We start from the raw sequence: 17,514 nt of genomic DNA, 5'->3' as shown, positions 1-17,514 counted from the left end.
CAGATATTGTAAGTTTCTGAAGAAATTTAAATTTCGAAAACTGTTCGTAAAATTTATGTCGCCTTAAAATATGTTAATAGCAATGTTGTATTTTAAAATTAACGACATAAGACATAAATTTAGTAAGCAAGTATATGAATTATCGAAGGTATACCACGTGTAATAAATATATTTGTTACTTTTGTAACCATCGGAAATTAAGGTTTGGAACAGAACCGAGGTGTAAAATCATTAATAGCTCTAACAATTTTATTGATTATGACTAATTCTTTTTAACAAGCATAAACATGTTAGCTACAAACATGTACCTATTTTATTTGTATTCGATCGGAAAATTTAAACAATTAGGACCAATTTATAAGAACAAAGAGATGGAAAAAAGTTGGCAATTCACATTAAATAAGAAATGGAGGATATAGAAAAGAGATATCGATAGCTTGATCTAAATCCACCTTTAGTTAATTCTTTAATATTGTGAATTAATGGAAATTGTATTAGGAGTGATTGTGTTAATATATCCTACTTGACTTGTACCTACATAATAAAATGATTATAAAAACATAATTATAATAAATAAGTATATTATATATGCATAATATAATAATTCCTGATCAGTGAGCGAGACGGACGGACACGTGACTTGACGGCAACCGCAACTGTCAGTGGTATCGACCGTTGATTCCTTTGCATATTACATTGTACCGAGAATCGAATGCGAGTCGAAATTTGAAAACAAAACAAATTGCGTTTCCGGGGCGCCGTTCGGCAGATGGCGCCTTTCCGCCAGCTGCGGCCGCCTCCGCTCAGCGGAACCGAACTCCGACTTAAGGCCGCCTTTCGATCACTGCTCGATCCAAGAGGTAGTCTGTAAAAAGTCGTCTAGTTTGTAGGCCCCGATTAGACAGTGAAATTACTGCATTAGAGGCATAACATCTTAGTCTTTAGGATTGAAGATACCAGGATAACATATTTGTATTGATGTTCATGTATATAGACGATGTAAAAAGTTGTGTAGTTCTATTGTAGGGCGATTAGACTGTTAAATTGCATAAGAGGCGTAATATCTTAGTCTTCAGGGTTGATGGATTGAAGATTACCATATTTGTACTGATGTTCCGGTATAAAGAAGAGACGCTTACAGCTCACCGTGAGATAGCCTAGCAAGCTAGCAAGATGCTTATTAGCAGAAATAAGACAGAGATACCTTTAGAGAACTTTGTGCAAAGTCTGCCTCTAGCAAATTAATTTCGTCTATAAATACCGTAATTAAATACTCGTCTCATGAAGGTAAACTCGTATTCATACCAGAGTCCGGAGATACTTCTTTTATCGAGCGAGCCTACGCGCAATCTTTAATTACACCAGCCTCCGATCCGACAGGTGGCTTATGCGAGTCGCCACAAAAAGCTGTACACAATAATTAATGACGCGAAATAATGTACCAGCATGCCAGGCGAAAATCTAAAGGTTCGACACGCAGAGAGCGGTGAAGGGCAATACGACACCCGCTATTGAACATATTTTCACGAGGGAAATATCGGCTTACATGCCGAGTAGCCACCCACTAAGCTGACGGTGGCCTTTCAAAACTAGAACTCCTCGGTGCGTATACGCGCCTAGTACTTATTGTCTGATTATTAACTCGCTTTTAATTAATTTTTATTAATAAAGAAAAAACTTGCGCAACGACCTCTCCTATACCTCGTTCGCCTTATAAAAATAAAATACCAGAGGACGGATAAAGAAATTAGTTCATTTGTTGAGAAACTGGATCTTGCACAGTAAACACAAAAATGTCCTTTTGCTACTCATTTGCAAGTCCACTAACCTGAGACAGGAAAAAAGAACAAACGCAAATGCAGGAATAATGAACTCGCAGATGCCCATAAATCTCAGCCGAAACATTTAAACGTGTATTTAATTTATCGTCAATAGTATAAGGCTGATTAGCGCAGGTACCACGCGGCCGAGCAGGTAAGGTAGACCCTTTCACGGGAATTTTAGGAACCCAGAGATAATAACAGACCGGTGAGGACCGGCGTAGCAGCGGCAAAGAAACCACTTTTTTCAATGATGATTTTAGTACAGTTATGTCCGATTGTTTGGGCAAACCGTCCGTCCTTTTGTTACAAGTGTTAAGGAATTCGACAATACGTGTCGTTGCTGACCGATAGATAAGATTTTATTGTTGCATACAAAAGTTTTAAGCGCGTAGTAGTCTGTATTGATATGAATGGCATGGTCGTCCTTGTACTCGCAGTAGCCCTTTTGTGAAGGTCCACTGGCTTTGATCTGTCTTCCAGATACCTACGCATACTCGTACATAGTAAATTTCCGCTTATTGTGATACGAGTAAGACGCGATAACCCTGCGTCCGCCACCGGTAACACATAAAATGAATCACACGTTTGATTGATATATTACACCCGTTCGTTCACATGGGATAGATTTGTTCTCAGTACAAGTAAAAGCACCTATGCGTATACGCAGAATTGTATTCGAATTAAGTGATTTCCTAAACGATGAAAACATAAATTTTGGAAATTTGGATTGACTGCAAACTTTACCGAATTTTGTCGAATCGCACAATACATCAATGATTCCTTCTTAACATGCCAATTTCGTAAACGTTACTCCTTGAAATAAAGACTTGCGAAAATAACAAATTTGCGAAATCAGGTCTCACTATCTGCTATGAATAATCACTTCTTCCTATATGAAATAAATCAATAATTTCTATAATGAAAAATTATAAAAGCACTTTGTTTAAATCAATAAAATCGATGTCTTGGTCTTCAATAGCCATCGAATTAGCGTCGACAATTGTGTAATTGTAATATACTCAATATCATTACAGTTAATGATCGTTTAAGTTAATTTCGACCGTTGTCGATTCAGGTGGTTGTAACGGAAACCGCAGCTGTTGCTGTGTCGCCCGGTCGCCGATGATGGCCGGTTGCCGGTAGTTAGTTCCCGGACAAAACGTATGCATTGTTGTTACCCTTTTTGATATATTTTCATTAAACAGACCCTCGAGCTAGTTGACGCTAACCGGCTTTTAGTTCATTACTTACAAGGTATAGACTGTGGTAAAGACATTACTAAGTTTCTTAATCTATTGAAATATTTATATTATTAGCAGATTTTAATTTAAGTAACGAATAAACGATGATTCGTCCTGCAATTTGTCAAGATGCACATTGACACCTAAAAATATTCTAATATACACGATTCAGAGAACAAATATTAATAAAAAAAAAATCAGCATGTGAGGAATGTCGAAAGTTTCTTGTCAGGAAATGCGCAATACAAAAACCATCATAATATTCTTCACGAATGAAAGTGTGGTATAGTATAATGGATTTTTCTTCTATATATTAAGGATGCAATTAAATCGTAAATTGCATTAAGTGTTGGAGAAGGTTCATGGCCCTGCTATTTCGAGGTCATGTCTCCAACTGCGCGACTACATAAAGCTATGGATTTTTGCGTTCTGAAACTATTAAAGTTACAGACAGTCATTATCATATGATCAATGTCCTTAATAAGAACGACTGACATTCAAGGGCTCTGGACACTCCGCTGTTGGTATAATACCTATTGCAAGTATACGATACACCTGCTGTACGCTCGAAGACTATTTTTACTTTTAAACCATGTTCAAGTATGGCATATAAATTGGTATGACATTCACATGTAAATAAATATAACTGTTTTAAATTATTATAATGCACATAATAATGGTGGACCTTGGAAGAGGCTTAAGTTATTAACATAAAATACAAATCGGCTTTTGAAATTACAATCGTACGCCTTTCATGTTGATAATTTTGGCTGAAAACATTATACTTTTCATAATAATTTAGATAAGGTCCAAAATTTGTTTATTCCCTATTTGCACTATTAAATAATATTGTCCTCATGGTTTTTTGTAGAATGAAATATCACTAGTAGCGTTACTTTAATAAGAACTAATAGATACTAAAGACTATATTTTTGAATCTACTAGGACAAAAAATATAATTTATTATTAATAAATAGTTATACCGAATTTCTAATTTCCAAAATTTGTATTTTGAAACAGACAGACTGACGAACAAAATCGTATTATAAGAAAGAAAAAAGAATAATTAATCTTTATTTAAATAAACTTAATTATAAGCATTTTTGAATATTTTATATTCTACCAGTCCTTTGGAAAGCAGACTCATCACAAGAAGAACGAAAAAGAAACTTGCGTGTTGCTCTCTCAAATAAGAAAGTTTCACGATTAGAGATATAGAACTCCAATATCAACAACTTCTTTGTTCAATAAACAAACAGGCAAGAAAATATTCTGATGACGGTTTCGTTGTCATTTTCAGTTACTAGGTTAACAGAATTCCTTAGGAGTCACGACGGTTGGGGCAGCGGGCACGCGGCAGGTGTGTACGATGACGGTTTGCCGAACCCACCGCGTAGCGACGGTTGGCAGATGTTTGTAGTAATGTCGCATGCTGTTACGACTCTATAACATATCATTTAACTATAATTAGTTAATATTTTAAACCTAGCAAGAGTACTTAATGATGATAGTTGTTTGGTCAAAGACCTCGGGTGATATTAGATTTAGTAAGGTAAAACTATAGGAAATTCCTTATACAAAAAAATGTAAGAACTCCATAATTCATACCTAAATATAAAAAATCTTGTGCTATAAAGATTATAAACTAACCATTTACGCTTGCTCAATAATGAACACATGTGCTAGAGCAGAACGAACAAGGCGACATTTCGCACATCTGCCTACCCGGCTCCAAGACAACACATTAACATCATATCCTGTCATTAAACCTTTAGTTTCGAGAAAACGAACGTGTTTTTTCTGTAAAGCTATGTAGAACGAGGCAATTAATATCTTGTTGAAATCTCTGGCAATCTTCTGATACACTAGTAGAACAAATGGTAGTACAATAATGAAAGTTGCTTGCAAGCTAGCAACTTGTTACATTCTCAATGGTAGTAAATCGAAATGGGAGTGAGTTCAATTCACGCCGTCGGCTGACAATACTGACAATCCGAGATGGATTGTTGTCAACATTAGTGCGGGAGCATTTCGACTTGTCGCTCTACAATCGCGTGTCACCTCGCGCAGGATACAAAGGATCAAAAACGAAATATCCCATCCAAAAGTAAACCTAACTACGCAAATAATAAGACTCTATTTTATTTATTACGATATACCGTTTATGACTAACAGGCTTTATGATTAATGCTCGCATCCAGAAGTACATGTCGCGAGACATTTGACAATCGATTTCAAACTTAGAAACAAAAGAGCCCAGGGTCTACAATTAAACAAAGTATCAGCTCTCGTTCCGGATTATGGGCTTATTCGTGCTGCCGCGGCAATTAGGAAGTCATTCATTAGGGTCCCTAAGTTTCGCAGACGTGGGGGTGCCGTCGCACTGTTACGTCACTCTGCTTCTTTTGCAACAGGCCACGATACGCAATCATCTCTTGTTCTTTCTCCTACTAGTGTACAGTTGCACAGATATTGTAAAACAAAAAAGTAGCCATGTTTAAGAATGCTGCTACAGCGACGGAGCGCACTATACAAACAGGAGCGAGTCACTTGCAGCTCTCCTCTTTCCGAGGCAGTGGCGCCACGGTGAGTGACAAGGACGGAGAAATGCACCTTAAAATAACCCTCAAATTCGTCGTAGTAGATACAAGCGTAGATCTCATTTCGGAAAGCGCGATAAGGACGCAAGATGCGGTTAGTGGCATCCCAGAATGCATCTGTCAAGGTACACAAAAAATGGAACCCTGGAATTTCGGGACGTCTCCACAGCGCCGGGACATATGCTCGTTTATTTTTTACCTTGGAGTAGATTCATTCAAAAATTGTCAACGGATAGGGAGATTTGTGTAATCTTGTTAAAGTAATAGCAGTTAGCCCTTTAACAACCAATTTAGCGATCATTGAAGACCCTTTACAATCAATGGTGACGTTTATAACCGTTAAGTTAAACTAAGCTTTTAAATTTTCATAAAATAGATTTACTTTAATAAAATATGAGGTTTACTTATACAAATAAATAAAAATGAAATATCTGTTTGTGATTTCATATTAATAGCCTTCCAATAAATGCATATGAAAGTATATACTTATTTCAAAAAATAAATATTTTTGTCTTGACTGTTTCATAATCTTTGAAACGGTTTGACCTATTTTGACGCAACTTTTACTCGCAGGTTATAAGGAATATCTACTACTTTTATTTCAGAATTTTATCTAAATAAGATATCAAATTCCGGCGGCCCGTTTATAATATTTTTTGGTACTCTTCGAAGGTGACAATTGTATGCACTAAATACTACAAGCGTGAGAAAACGCGTATTCTACTATCATCAGTTTCGCTTTTAGCGTACATCCATTTCCGCTTGGTGAGGCGAGAGCAAGTCACTCGGTGCTTCCCGCATATACTAGGCATGCAGCAGTGTGCAGGAGTGGAAGCCTTGACCCTGACTGCGGTGGCGTCGACCGGAACGCACGCTGAGGCACATTGCGAATCTTGTCGATTCTCGCACATCGCCTAGCTAACATTGCGGTCTTAGTACATTCCGGTCACATGTGTGGTTTACTAGATAGATTGTTTTCTCTTTCGTTGATGTATTGTAATAGTTTAACAATCTTTAATTAAAACTAAACGTAACTGCTAATGAATCAATATTATTATTCAAGTGAATTTATTATAGACTCTAATCTTTACTTAGTGTAAAATGAAGTCGCTTCCGTTGTTTGTTCGCTTAGATCTTTTAAACTACGCAACTGGTTTTAAAGCAGTTTTTAGCAGTAGATACGAGTGATTCAAGAAGGTAAATATGTATAATACATGTACACCCCTGCGAAGAGGGGCGTGTAGCTAGTGTAGTATAAAGCTAAGAGTCAATAAGAATCTGAGTTCTAACTTTTCAAATAAGATTTTTAGATCAACACGTAAAGGGGCAAAATAACAATGTGTTATTGCTTCAATATCACTAAACAATAATTAAACAGGAATCATAGCCAGAATCTACGAAAGCAACTTGGGATTGTCTGACAATAGAACAGAGACAAATTCCTTAACAGACGTCGAAACGAACGGGTAAGTCAAAATCGAGAGTTATTGTGAGCCGTGTACAAAAAATATAGGCGAGTATCAGGAGTGAAGAAGTAAATACGAGGCCGGGAGAGGGGTTGGCAGTCATTGATGTGGAACCGGTCTTGGCGACTCGTCATGGAACCGGCTCTTGACGGACGGGGATGAACGATGATTTACTCACACGAAACGCAGTTTGGGAGCACTGTTATGACTTGCATCTATTTAGATAACACTAACGATCCGCCCTGGCTTTACACGGGTGAAGTTTATGCAAGCAAGTCTATTTTTTTTTAAATAAATCAACAGACACTGGTGTTATACTTTAAAAGCGTACTGGTTGTGTCAACAAATTATACTAATGTATATTTTAGTAAAGTTTCATTAAAATCCATTCGGAAGTTTTTGCGCGAAAGAGTAGTAAACATCCATACATCCACACTCACAAACTTGCGCGTTTATATATTAATAAGATGTAGAATTCTATAAATGATCGAATTAAAAGTACATAAATTTGGATAATAAGATGGATTTTTTTTCTTGTATATCAGGAATGGACAAGAAACTGTAGAGCCACCTATTGGAAACGATAACCGTTGCCTATATGCTACCACAAAATACATTATTAGACCCAGTATACCTCCAATGCATTGATTGCTGAAGACTAAGATTTTTTCCGCCAGACGAAATAGGTGATCTATCTCATCATTGAATCTGGAACACAGCATGCAAAGCAAACTACAGCGACATAATAGGTAAGATTAGAGTTGCTAACTGTCCCGGTTTCCCAGAACATGCCTTAATCTTTGACGTGTCCTGGGACGTCTTGAATAGTTCTTAATCAGCGTATGTACTGAGTTTTTAAATTTCACGCGAAATTTTTTTTCTAACTAGTTTTTAACACGTAGAGTTTTATTGAAATACTTTTATTAAAATTTTAATTACTTGAATTATATTTCACCTATTTTCACTACGTGTTAATTTAACTATTGAAGCTCTATTACTAGGTCCTGGTTTCAAACGGCATTGTCTTCGTTATTTCAAATTCAAATCGTGGTTTTTTTAATTTAGGGTTGACTGTACACTCTGCTTTTCTTATTCTACTAAGATCGCTTTACTATAATAGTCACTTTCAATATTAGGATATTTCCTGAATCAATATTAACAGACGCAAAGCACCGACGTCAGTATTTAAATATAAGAACAAACAGACCGACAGGAGGCACGATCGAAACCGATACATCATATTGACATCGATAGTCTGCACTGGACACGATTGTCGACAGCCGGACGTGACGTCACGCGATGTCGCGACCATTTTAAACAAGCTTTGGTACATCGCCGAACAGATGTCATTGGTACAAACAAAGATGTCGCCTTTTTATTTCTTTTATTGGGACGCGTTAAGGTTGAGAATCGTTAGTATTATATTATTATTTTGTATTCATCGTAAGTAAAGTGCGTAGTGAAAAGGTCGAGGTAGTTCGAATAGGAATTTTCAATATTATAACAAGGTATATATGGTATAATATACGGTGCACAATAATTTGTTAAGACAATAAATCGAAGGAAATATAAAATCAGAATATTATTGAAGACAATGGCTGTATAGGCCGGGTCCTTTTTCCTTTCCCTGTGAGGGGAAAAAAGAAGCAAAAGAGCATAATTCTTCACGACAGTTATCACAGTAGGTATAAGTCATGTGAATTCAACGTGGCACCGTCTCTTGGATTAGTTTCGTTTGTTATCTGCGTTACCATCACCGGAGAGACAAATAGATCACAACAATATAAATGTATAGAAAAATACAGGAAAAATATATAATTATACCGACAATGTATAAAATTGTAAACAACCATGAAAAAGTTTATATTTAGTATTCTACCGCCCGAGGCTGAATTCGTGCAAAACTTTAGAAAACTTCTGAATTTCAGGAAATCAGTTACGTTTTACAAGGAATACTTGCACAGAATTTGAGGGAAAGTGACAGAAATATTGTTATGATGCACGCTTGTAACGTAACATTTAATGAACCTACTTTAAATTATATTATATATACTTTAATATGTATAAAATCATTTGAAATTAAATTACAAAGTGTTTTGTAATTTAGCATCAATTATTTTTATCACTGACAGCCTAAAAATAAGCTTCAAAAATGACGATACTTACATCTCCCTTTTCAATCACTTACAATATTTTTTTCGCACTAAAAAGTATTATGTCTCTTTTCAGGTTCTGTATACGTGGGGATTTTTGTGCTATGTGACGATGACAATCCCATCGTACCTATACTTTTTTTTTTTTTGATACCATTCAGAACAATAACTTGGCTGCATCGGAAGGGTTCTGCCAATATTTCATGAAATACTCCTACGTCTAACCTATTTAACATTAAAGCTTGGATGGTATATTCTCTTTTATATGCGTTACGAACACATTCCATTAAAATATGATGCAGATCTTCTTCTTTAGGTGAGACAGAGTTACTTTCATAAATATGAAAGATAAAACTATCTGTGCCCGCGCAATCACCCGCGTCAAATTTTTAGCCTATTTTAATGTATAAGCCTTTTAATGTACAGCTATTACTGTAAAGTTTCATCAAAATTCGTTTCATTAGTTTTTGCGTGAAAGAGTAACAAATAACTATCCAAATCACAAACTTTTCGCGTTTATAATATTATTGATATAAGGATGGATTGGTAATCGTACATGTAGGTACCTGGTAATACATCAGGTAATTGTATGTCCCACAATGAGTCTTCCAGTAGACGGAACATTCAGCAAAGATATTGGGTTTCTAGCCTGCCTTTCTGCAGAGTACATTAAAAAAAATTAACTTTCTATAGAAATTCTCAGAACGTCCTTTTGGGATTTTGTTTTCGTATTATGTTTATGATTGCGTGTTAAATTGAAAGGAAAGTTTTTTTTTTGTGGAATTATCTGTTCGCAGGTAGGCCATGTTATTATTTCGAAGCGCAACAATCATGTACAGATATATGTACGGATAAATCTTAAAGAATCCATACTTATTATTACATTCTTATTAACATTATAAACGCGAAAGTTTATGAGTATGGATGGATCTTTGTTACGCTATGCTTATGCTTAAGCCTATGTAACATAATAACACAGGCTATAATTTTTATTGAAATTTGTGTATTGATATTTAACGCGAGTGAAACTACGGGCACAGCTAGTACTAAATAATAATATAAACGAAAGTTTGTCTGTCTATTTATCTATTACCTTTTCACGAATTCACGGCCGAATGGATCTTAATGAAATTTACACTGAATATAGATTTAATCAATACGGATATAGACTATCTACCTAACTATTTATTAAAGCGAAAGAAGTCGCGGGTATCAACTAGTCTGTTATATAATTGTGTTCTTAATACGACAAATATTTATATTATAAATATGAGAGATTATTCTTCGTATGTTTGCGATGGATAATATAAAAATAAATATTTGAGATATTACAAATTTTGTGTGTACAATAAAAAAAAATTCTAACTTATTTAATAGCTTGTTCTAAATAGGTCTGTTTTTGTTACTATATTTATTGACTTTATTGACTTTAAAAAGATTGAATGAGTTTTGTGGTACACAATATAAATTTTCTTTTTAAGAAGTTGTTTAAATATGAATTTATAACAACAAACGCAACTAATTAGTTGCCACTTTGTTAAACTAATTCTACACCCAGCGATTTAGTAAATATATAGTACAGTTCGCATACGAACATCTAAAGCGCAGTTCTTAATCCTAAACGTCGATTTACAAAGATAATTTTATAAATAAAACAAAAATCCACAAACAAAATGAATAAACAAAACGAAACGCCCTAAATATAACGTAACCTACATAACAATACATGAAATACGTCGCGATGGTACCGTGTCGCATTGAGCGGCCGGAGTATCGCCATTGAGATCGTTGGCCGAACGCGATGACGGTGGTTTAGACAAGGTTGCAAGTGGAGCAGCTGCGTTTTTTTGCTTTGGTTTTACGACGCTTGTCTGGAAATGCAAGGGACGGTGTATATCTATAGCTGAATGAGTATATCGTATTGTTCTCTAGTTATGGGAAAGGTTTTGGAGCGAAACGAGCCTCGGAGCCACCGCTTTACGAAGACTGGTCGGAACTATAATAGGTACTTGTCTGCATATCTCCCTACCAGTTTAAAATAATCCATTTCTGTGCGTATGAACACTGCTACAATTCTAACGTGTCGGTTAACGGTTGTTAACTGAATATTAAGATTGTTATTATTAATAAATTAGGGAGACATAAAATTAAAGGAGGTCAAGATTTTTTTATGATAATGGAATGATGCACACGATAAGGTGACTATGAGTTCAGGTCAGTTAGCCCATACCACTATGGACTTATGGAGCGGCTGAAAATCAACCTAGTTGACGGATAAGACTTCGGTCAGAGGACACTGCCTACACTGGCGGCCACCAGTGGATGATGATAAGATGACTATGTGGTTTTTTTCCATGGATGATAATGGAATGGTGCGCTGCGCTAACGGTTTACGATTGCGGGGCACCAGCGGAGGATGATAAGATGCTCATCTTATCATCCTCTACTGGTGCCCCGCATGAGGTCAGGTCAGTTAGCCCATCGTGACAATTCACGAAGACTTTATCACGGTGGTTTCTTGGGGGAACCGCGTGGAGGTCAACCTGTCAGGGTACATTGCTAGCAATAAGATCATCAATCCATATCACTAACAATCCCCTTCTCTCATAGGGGATGAGGTCAGTTATCCAATCAGACCTCACTTCTAATCATTATTATATGATTCGTCGCTGATACTCCGCCAGGGTATGCCGATAGCAAAGACGGGTGGGTTCATTCCATTATCACCAATTTAGAAAAAAAAATTGATAAAGCAGAGTAATACAGTTGACCTTTTGAGACAATCTCTAAATGATTTTGGACTAACGTATGTACTTATACCTATTGTAGTACATAAGGATCAGATATGTGAAAATATTTTTTTCATACTAAATTGAATATGATTGCGTTAATTTCTGCTTTATTTCTTGGTGACAATGGTTCAGTTTCCTGTGTCGGTATATACTTTACGAATAAACCTGGGTATTGGTGATCCTAAAACACTTTCCTCCGATACTCCTAATTAATATAGTATTAAAATGTCGATCAGAAATTCTGAAACAACCTACATTTCTCGAAACTCGAGTGTGAAAAAAATATCTCCACTGTTAATTAAATGATACCATTTGGACAAAAAAGGCAACCCCTGAGGGATGTTGGTATTTTTTCGTCAAGGGTTGAACAAAAAATACCGACAAAGTGATTCCGGGCAGAACATATCTGGGACTAGGTTTTTTTAAAATGCGCACGGTATCTGCTCGGCGCGAAAAATTGATTTAATACTTTTATAATTAAAATTGAAAATTGCAAATCATAGCGCTTAGAAATCTGTCTATATCCCGAGTTTTTATTCATTTGTCCTTAAAAATATTATTTGTAAAGCATGTTAATTTAGGCGAAAAATATTTCCTATTATTCTATATTTTTTTTTATTTTAGATGAAACGCAGAGATCTTCCTATACAGCCGACTTAAATATTTTTATGTAAAAATCAATGTTTGTATTTATCTCCTACTTTGTATTTGGATGGAGATCGATATATCCCATGCAATTTGGAAAGTCATGAGCAAAAGCTTGTTAGGAAGGGACGTGAGTTGTTAGAACTGTAACAAGTCAGGTTGACCTCCACGCAGTTTTCCCTCGAAATCATTGTGATAAAGTCGTAGTTAATTTGTCCCGATCATGGTGTATCATTCCATTAGCAACCGTAAAATAAAGAGGGTAAGAATTAATTTCGACTTTTCGTTGTTGACTAACCGCTTATGATACATTCGGCAATTGATTTCTTGAGAACCAGATGATCCATGTAACTTCGTCAGCGTCAGTTTCATTGATAGTGTACTCATATTGCCATATATGTATGTATGTATGTATATCTATACATATAAATAAAATTGGAATGTCTATTTGTAATGTTGAAATAACCGTCTTTTACTACATGCTTATGAATGTAATACGGCACATACACCAAAATATCATTTTTTACAATTTCTGTCTGTCTGTCTGTTTGTTCCGGCTAATCTCTGAAATGGCTGGACCGATTATGATGGGACTTTTTTTCGCTGGTAGCTGATGCAATAAGGAGTAACTTAGGCTACTTTTATTTTAGAAAAATAAAGTTAAACTCCAAGCGAACGAAGTCGCGAGAACAGCTAGTATATACATATAATTCTCATGTTAGTGTTAGTTGCCACTTCTCTTTCTTTCTTCTTTCTGCGAAAAGGTTTGACTGATTTTGATGAAATCTTATATGTGAGTATACATAGGTAGGTCTGAGGTTGTTATCTATTTTTTATGCCCCTAACTAATAAAGTTAGACCACCTCGAGCTTTTTTTTTAATTTTTGTACTGAATCTTTTTTCTTTTTTAAGATGTGGCATTAAAAATACCGATTTTTAGCCTTCTACGACCAACCCCTATTTTTCAATGCCGATATCAATTTATATTGTTAAACAATTATAGAGTATGTAGTATGTATGTAGTAGTATGGAGTACCTATTTATATTCGTTGTCTAGTAATACAAGCTTTTTTATATATATATGATTATTAGGGATATTATTTAAACATTTTTTTTATTTTTTAAGTAGATTTTAGTTATTTAGTACCGGTACGACGGGATTGTCTACGTCAAATTTTGTGAACAAAAAATCCATAAAGCAAACATGTAGCAGGCAAGAGCTTATTATTAGTATAACATATTTAAACATGTATCGTTGATTTCCTTGTATGTATTATTTTATTTAAACATGTATAGTTGATTTCCTTGTATGTATTATTTTAGTACTCAAAAAACATTTCAATGCTAGCGGTGGAATAAAAAGAAACGTGATAATGTAGTAGTGTAAGTTGATGACTGTAAATAAACTTGCGCAGTTCATATCTAATCTGTGTTGTGTGAACTTAATTAGTATTTACGTTTATGTATCACTAGCTGTACCCACGACTTTGTCTGCGTGGAATTTAACTTTATTTTTCTAAAATATAAGTAGCCTAAGTTACTCATTATTACATCAGCTACCTGTCAAATAAAAGTCCCGTCAAAATCGGTTCAGCCATTTCAGAGATTAGACAACAATTTAAAAAAATGTTATTTTGGTGTATGTACCGTATTTATATGCATGTAGTAAAAAATGATTATTTCAATATTAGAAACAGACACTCCAATTCTATTTATATGTATAGATAGTAGGCAAGTAAAAACAGCGCCATCTAGTACCAAACCAAGGCATAACTTACAGATACGTATAAAGACATTTAATACAATTACGTTTTTTACAGCCCAAAACTTACCAGATGGAAGCAGATTGTGAGGAGCTGTAGGATAGGAGAAGGAGGATTCCCAAGAAGGACAACAAAGAGATACCATCATGAAAGCCACGTTCACTCTGTCAAGAGTGTAGGACTGAAGAAGTTATTTTTTTTAATATACACATAGAAAAACACATTATGTGGGAATCGAACTTGCAACAGGTAAGGTGTGTTCTTCTGCTAATCCACCGAGGCCGTCAGGTAGTATATGTATGTCATACAGAAAAACACCTAGAATAATACATACACTCATGCAAATAAATACTATACACAATAATACACATATTTGTACTGTGTGGGAATCGAACCTGGGACTGGGTGTAAGGCGGTGTGATAAACCACTAGACCGCCGAGGTCTTCGTTAATAATACTTGAATTTATTTTTTAATATACGCATAATATAATAATAGATATTGTGAAGACGATTTTGTACATAAAATAAAAACTGCGCTGACAAATTTGTAACGTCCGGGATCGAACCTGCGACTATAGGAGGGTGTGTCTATAGATAGACATTTACTATGTTTGTTACGTACTAACAAAGAATTTAAAATATTTATGTTTTGGTTGTACTTTGTTGGTACGTTTCGTAATTTGGATTTTTTTTTTATTTTCGTAACTTTCTTAGTAAGGATACCTATTCTTATGGGACAAAATTGGCAACCAAGGTTACGGACCACCTGAAGGAAAATGGTTCCTTTGTCTATACAAACTACACTACTAACATAAACAGGTGGTACAAAGAGAACCACGTCGACGACTTTGTATGAAGTCTTCCCTCTGGTCAATTTTAAAGGGACACTTTATACAAAGTATATACGCCTACTTCATGTACTTTAAATGAATACTTCTATTATGAAAGTCTACCCCCCTCCCCCGCCTCATATCTATAAAAACAAGAAATGTCTAATATTCAATGTTATGTCAGAACAACAAATACTGATATTAATTATTTCATTTCCATATTTTTAGAGAATGAAAAATTTCAGTTTTATTTCGTATTTTTAGAAATTTATAAAATGATAAGCTACCTTTTTAAGTTTTTATAAATTGACCCCTTAAACTTAGTTGTTAAGAGTTAACAGACCAGTCTGTATGAAATATATAGATTTCCCTATTTTTTTTATTACTCGACCTAAACCTAGAAAATGATAGTGAAGCTGCGATATGAGATTTACGAAGCATTTAAATTAGATTTTCACAACAGAACAGATACTAAGACGATGCTTAAAATAGAAAAAAAAATGCAGATGATAATATTGCGAGTATTTTAAGCATTAAAATATTAATACATAAACATAAATTAAATTAGAACATTCTAATTCTAATTACTCAATGTACTGTGCTTTCCATAAAACATAAAAACATTCCAAATTTTTTTACTAGATATTATTATAAAAAAAACAAAATATATGTGTCTACATATCTACTATTTCTACTACATAATAGCAAATTCGATTCCTCTGTAACTAAATTTTGAAATTGTCGGTAGATTTGGACTCGACTCTGTTATATACTACCTACTTACATGAACAAAGATATTTTAACTTAGGTACATTATGTATGGATTTGAAGTTTTTTGATAACTTCTCAATATTATCTAGGAACAATAAGATCGATATATGTAGTCTAATAAATTTAACTTGTCTTCTAGCAAATAAATTTGATACTACTCTACTCTAAATTTGATACTATCTACTTTTAAGGCAAAATTTGGAAGTTAACACAAAAATACCTAACCAAACAGGACAATTTTTGGTTCTATATTATAAAAATTGCACGTGGCTTAAAAAACAAAATAGTTAGTTAGTTAGTTAAAAACTAAACTAATAGCTTAAAAAACGTAAGTATATCTTGAATGTCCTTGACTTTCTGTCATGAAACAACAAGACACTATTTTCATGTAAGTTGTACAGATGTCTAAATTGCTACATGTACAATTAAATTTTAGTAACGTGAAAAATACATCTCGACAACCTAACGACAAGAAAACGCGAGCTTTCCTCTGCGATATTAAATATGTTATCAATAACGACATTATTTCGAACCTGCACGTTATCTACGTAACGCAAAGCCGTTATTACGTACTAGCAAAACATAAAACGGTTACAACGTTTACATGGGGGGTAAACAAATAAAAAACGCATGCTATTCTACGGTTTTCGTGCGAATTTGTGCAAAATCCGGTCGCTAGGGGTGTCGGTTGTGATCGAACATAACCTCTCGGGCCGGCGCGTCACGTGCCCTTATGTAAGGGAGGCTCACGTCATGTCCACATCGCAGCCCACCCCTAGGCTGGCCACCGCTACCAAACCTACCTTGTCGTCCGACGATCTCCGCGACGTGCTCCGAAGACGGGACGGGCACGCACTCAGTCATGTTTTGGGATTTCTTCGCACGGTCGTCGGGCGGCGGCGCAAATCCGAGCGGGCTAGCCAGCGGGTTAGCAGTCGGCAGACTCTCTCCTAAACTCAGCATGCTCAGCTCGAGCGCCAGCTGGAACGCCCGCTGGTCCTCCATCAGGCTGCCGCCTCCTCCCAAGTCCCCGAACAGGCTCGAAGGCATTTCCACTTGTGAAGCTATTTTGTCGGCTACGAGAGGTTGCCCTCTCAGTCACTGGTATGAATTAGTCGATCGTTTTAAACGCCGCGATTTGTCATGTATCACACGTGTGGTGTTCGCGCGACGCGGCGGTGAACTGAGTGCCGGCCGGCGGGCGCACGCGCTCTGTGCTCGCGTGTTCGGCGTGGGGGGCGGGTGGCGGGGGGTTGTGCTCGGCGCGGGGTGTGCGAGGGGGCGCAGGGGGCGGCCGGCCGGGACCGGGGCACGCCGGGGTGACTGCATCGAGGGCGGGATGCGCCGCAGCTTCCGCCCGCCCTGTTCATCGTACGATGCCACCACGTTTCGTGCTTGACACCTACCGCAGGTAATTACTTGGACCATG

General features: G+C 36.0%; 1 protein-coding gene across 1 annotated transcript in view; it reads right to left on the bottom strand.

Annotated features, from left to right (window-relative positions):
* LOC131855037 (RNA-binding protein MEX3B) overlaps positions 1-17,301 on the bottom strand; it is a 73,708-nt gene extending 56,407 nt beyond the window's left edge. Inside the window, exon 1 of the mRNA XM_059206249.1 lies at positions 16,889-17,301. Coding sequence (XP_059062232.1) covers positions 16,889-17,135 — 247 coding nt within the window. The 5' untranslated portion in view covers positions 17,136-17,301. The remainder of the gene's footprint in view (positions 1-16,888) is intronic.
* Between the last annotated feature and the right edge of the window lie 213 nt (positions 17,302-17,514).

Source organism: Achroia grisella, unplaced genomic scaffold, assembly GCF_030625045.1.
Source record: "Achroia grisella isolate CSIRO2021 unplaced genomic scaffold, CSIRO_AGI_Agris_v1 utg1295, whole genome shotgun sequence".
In the NCBI taxonomy this organism is placed as follows: domain Eukaryota; kingdom Metazoa; phylum Arthropoda; class Insecta; order Lepidoptera; family Pyralidae; genus Achroia; species Achroia grisella.
Note: the sequence above shows the minus strand (reverse complement) of the source record. Positions and strands in the feature narration are given on the sequence as shown.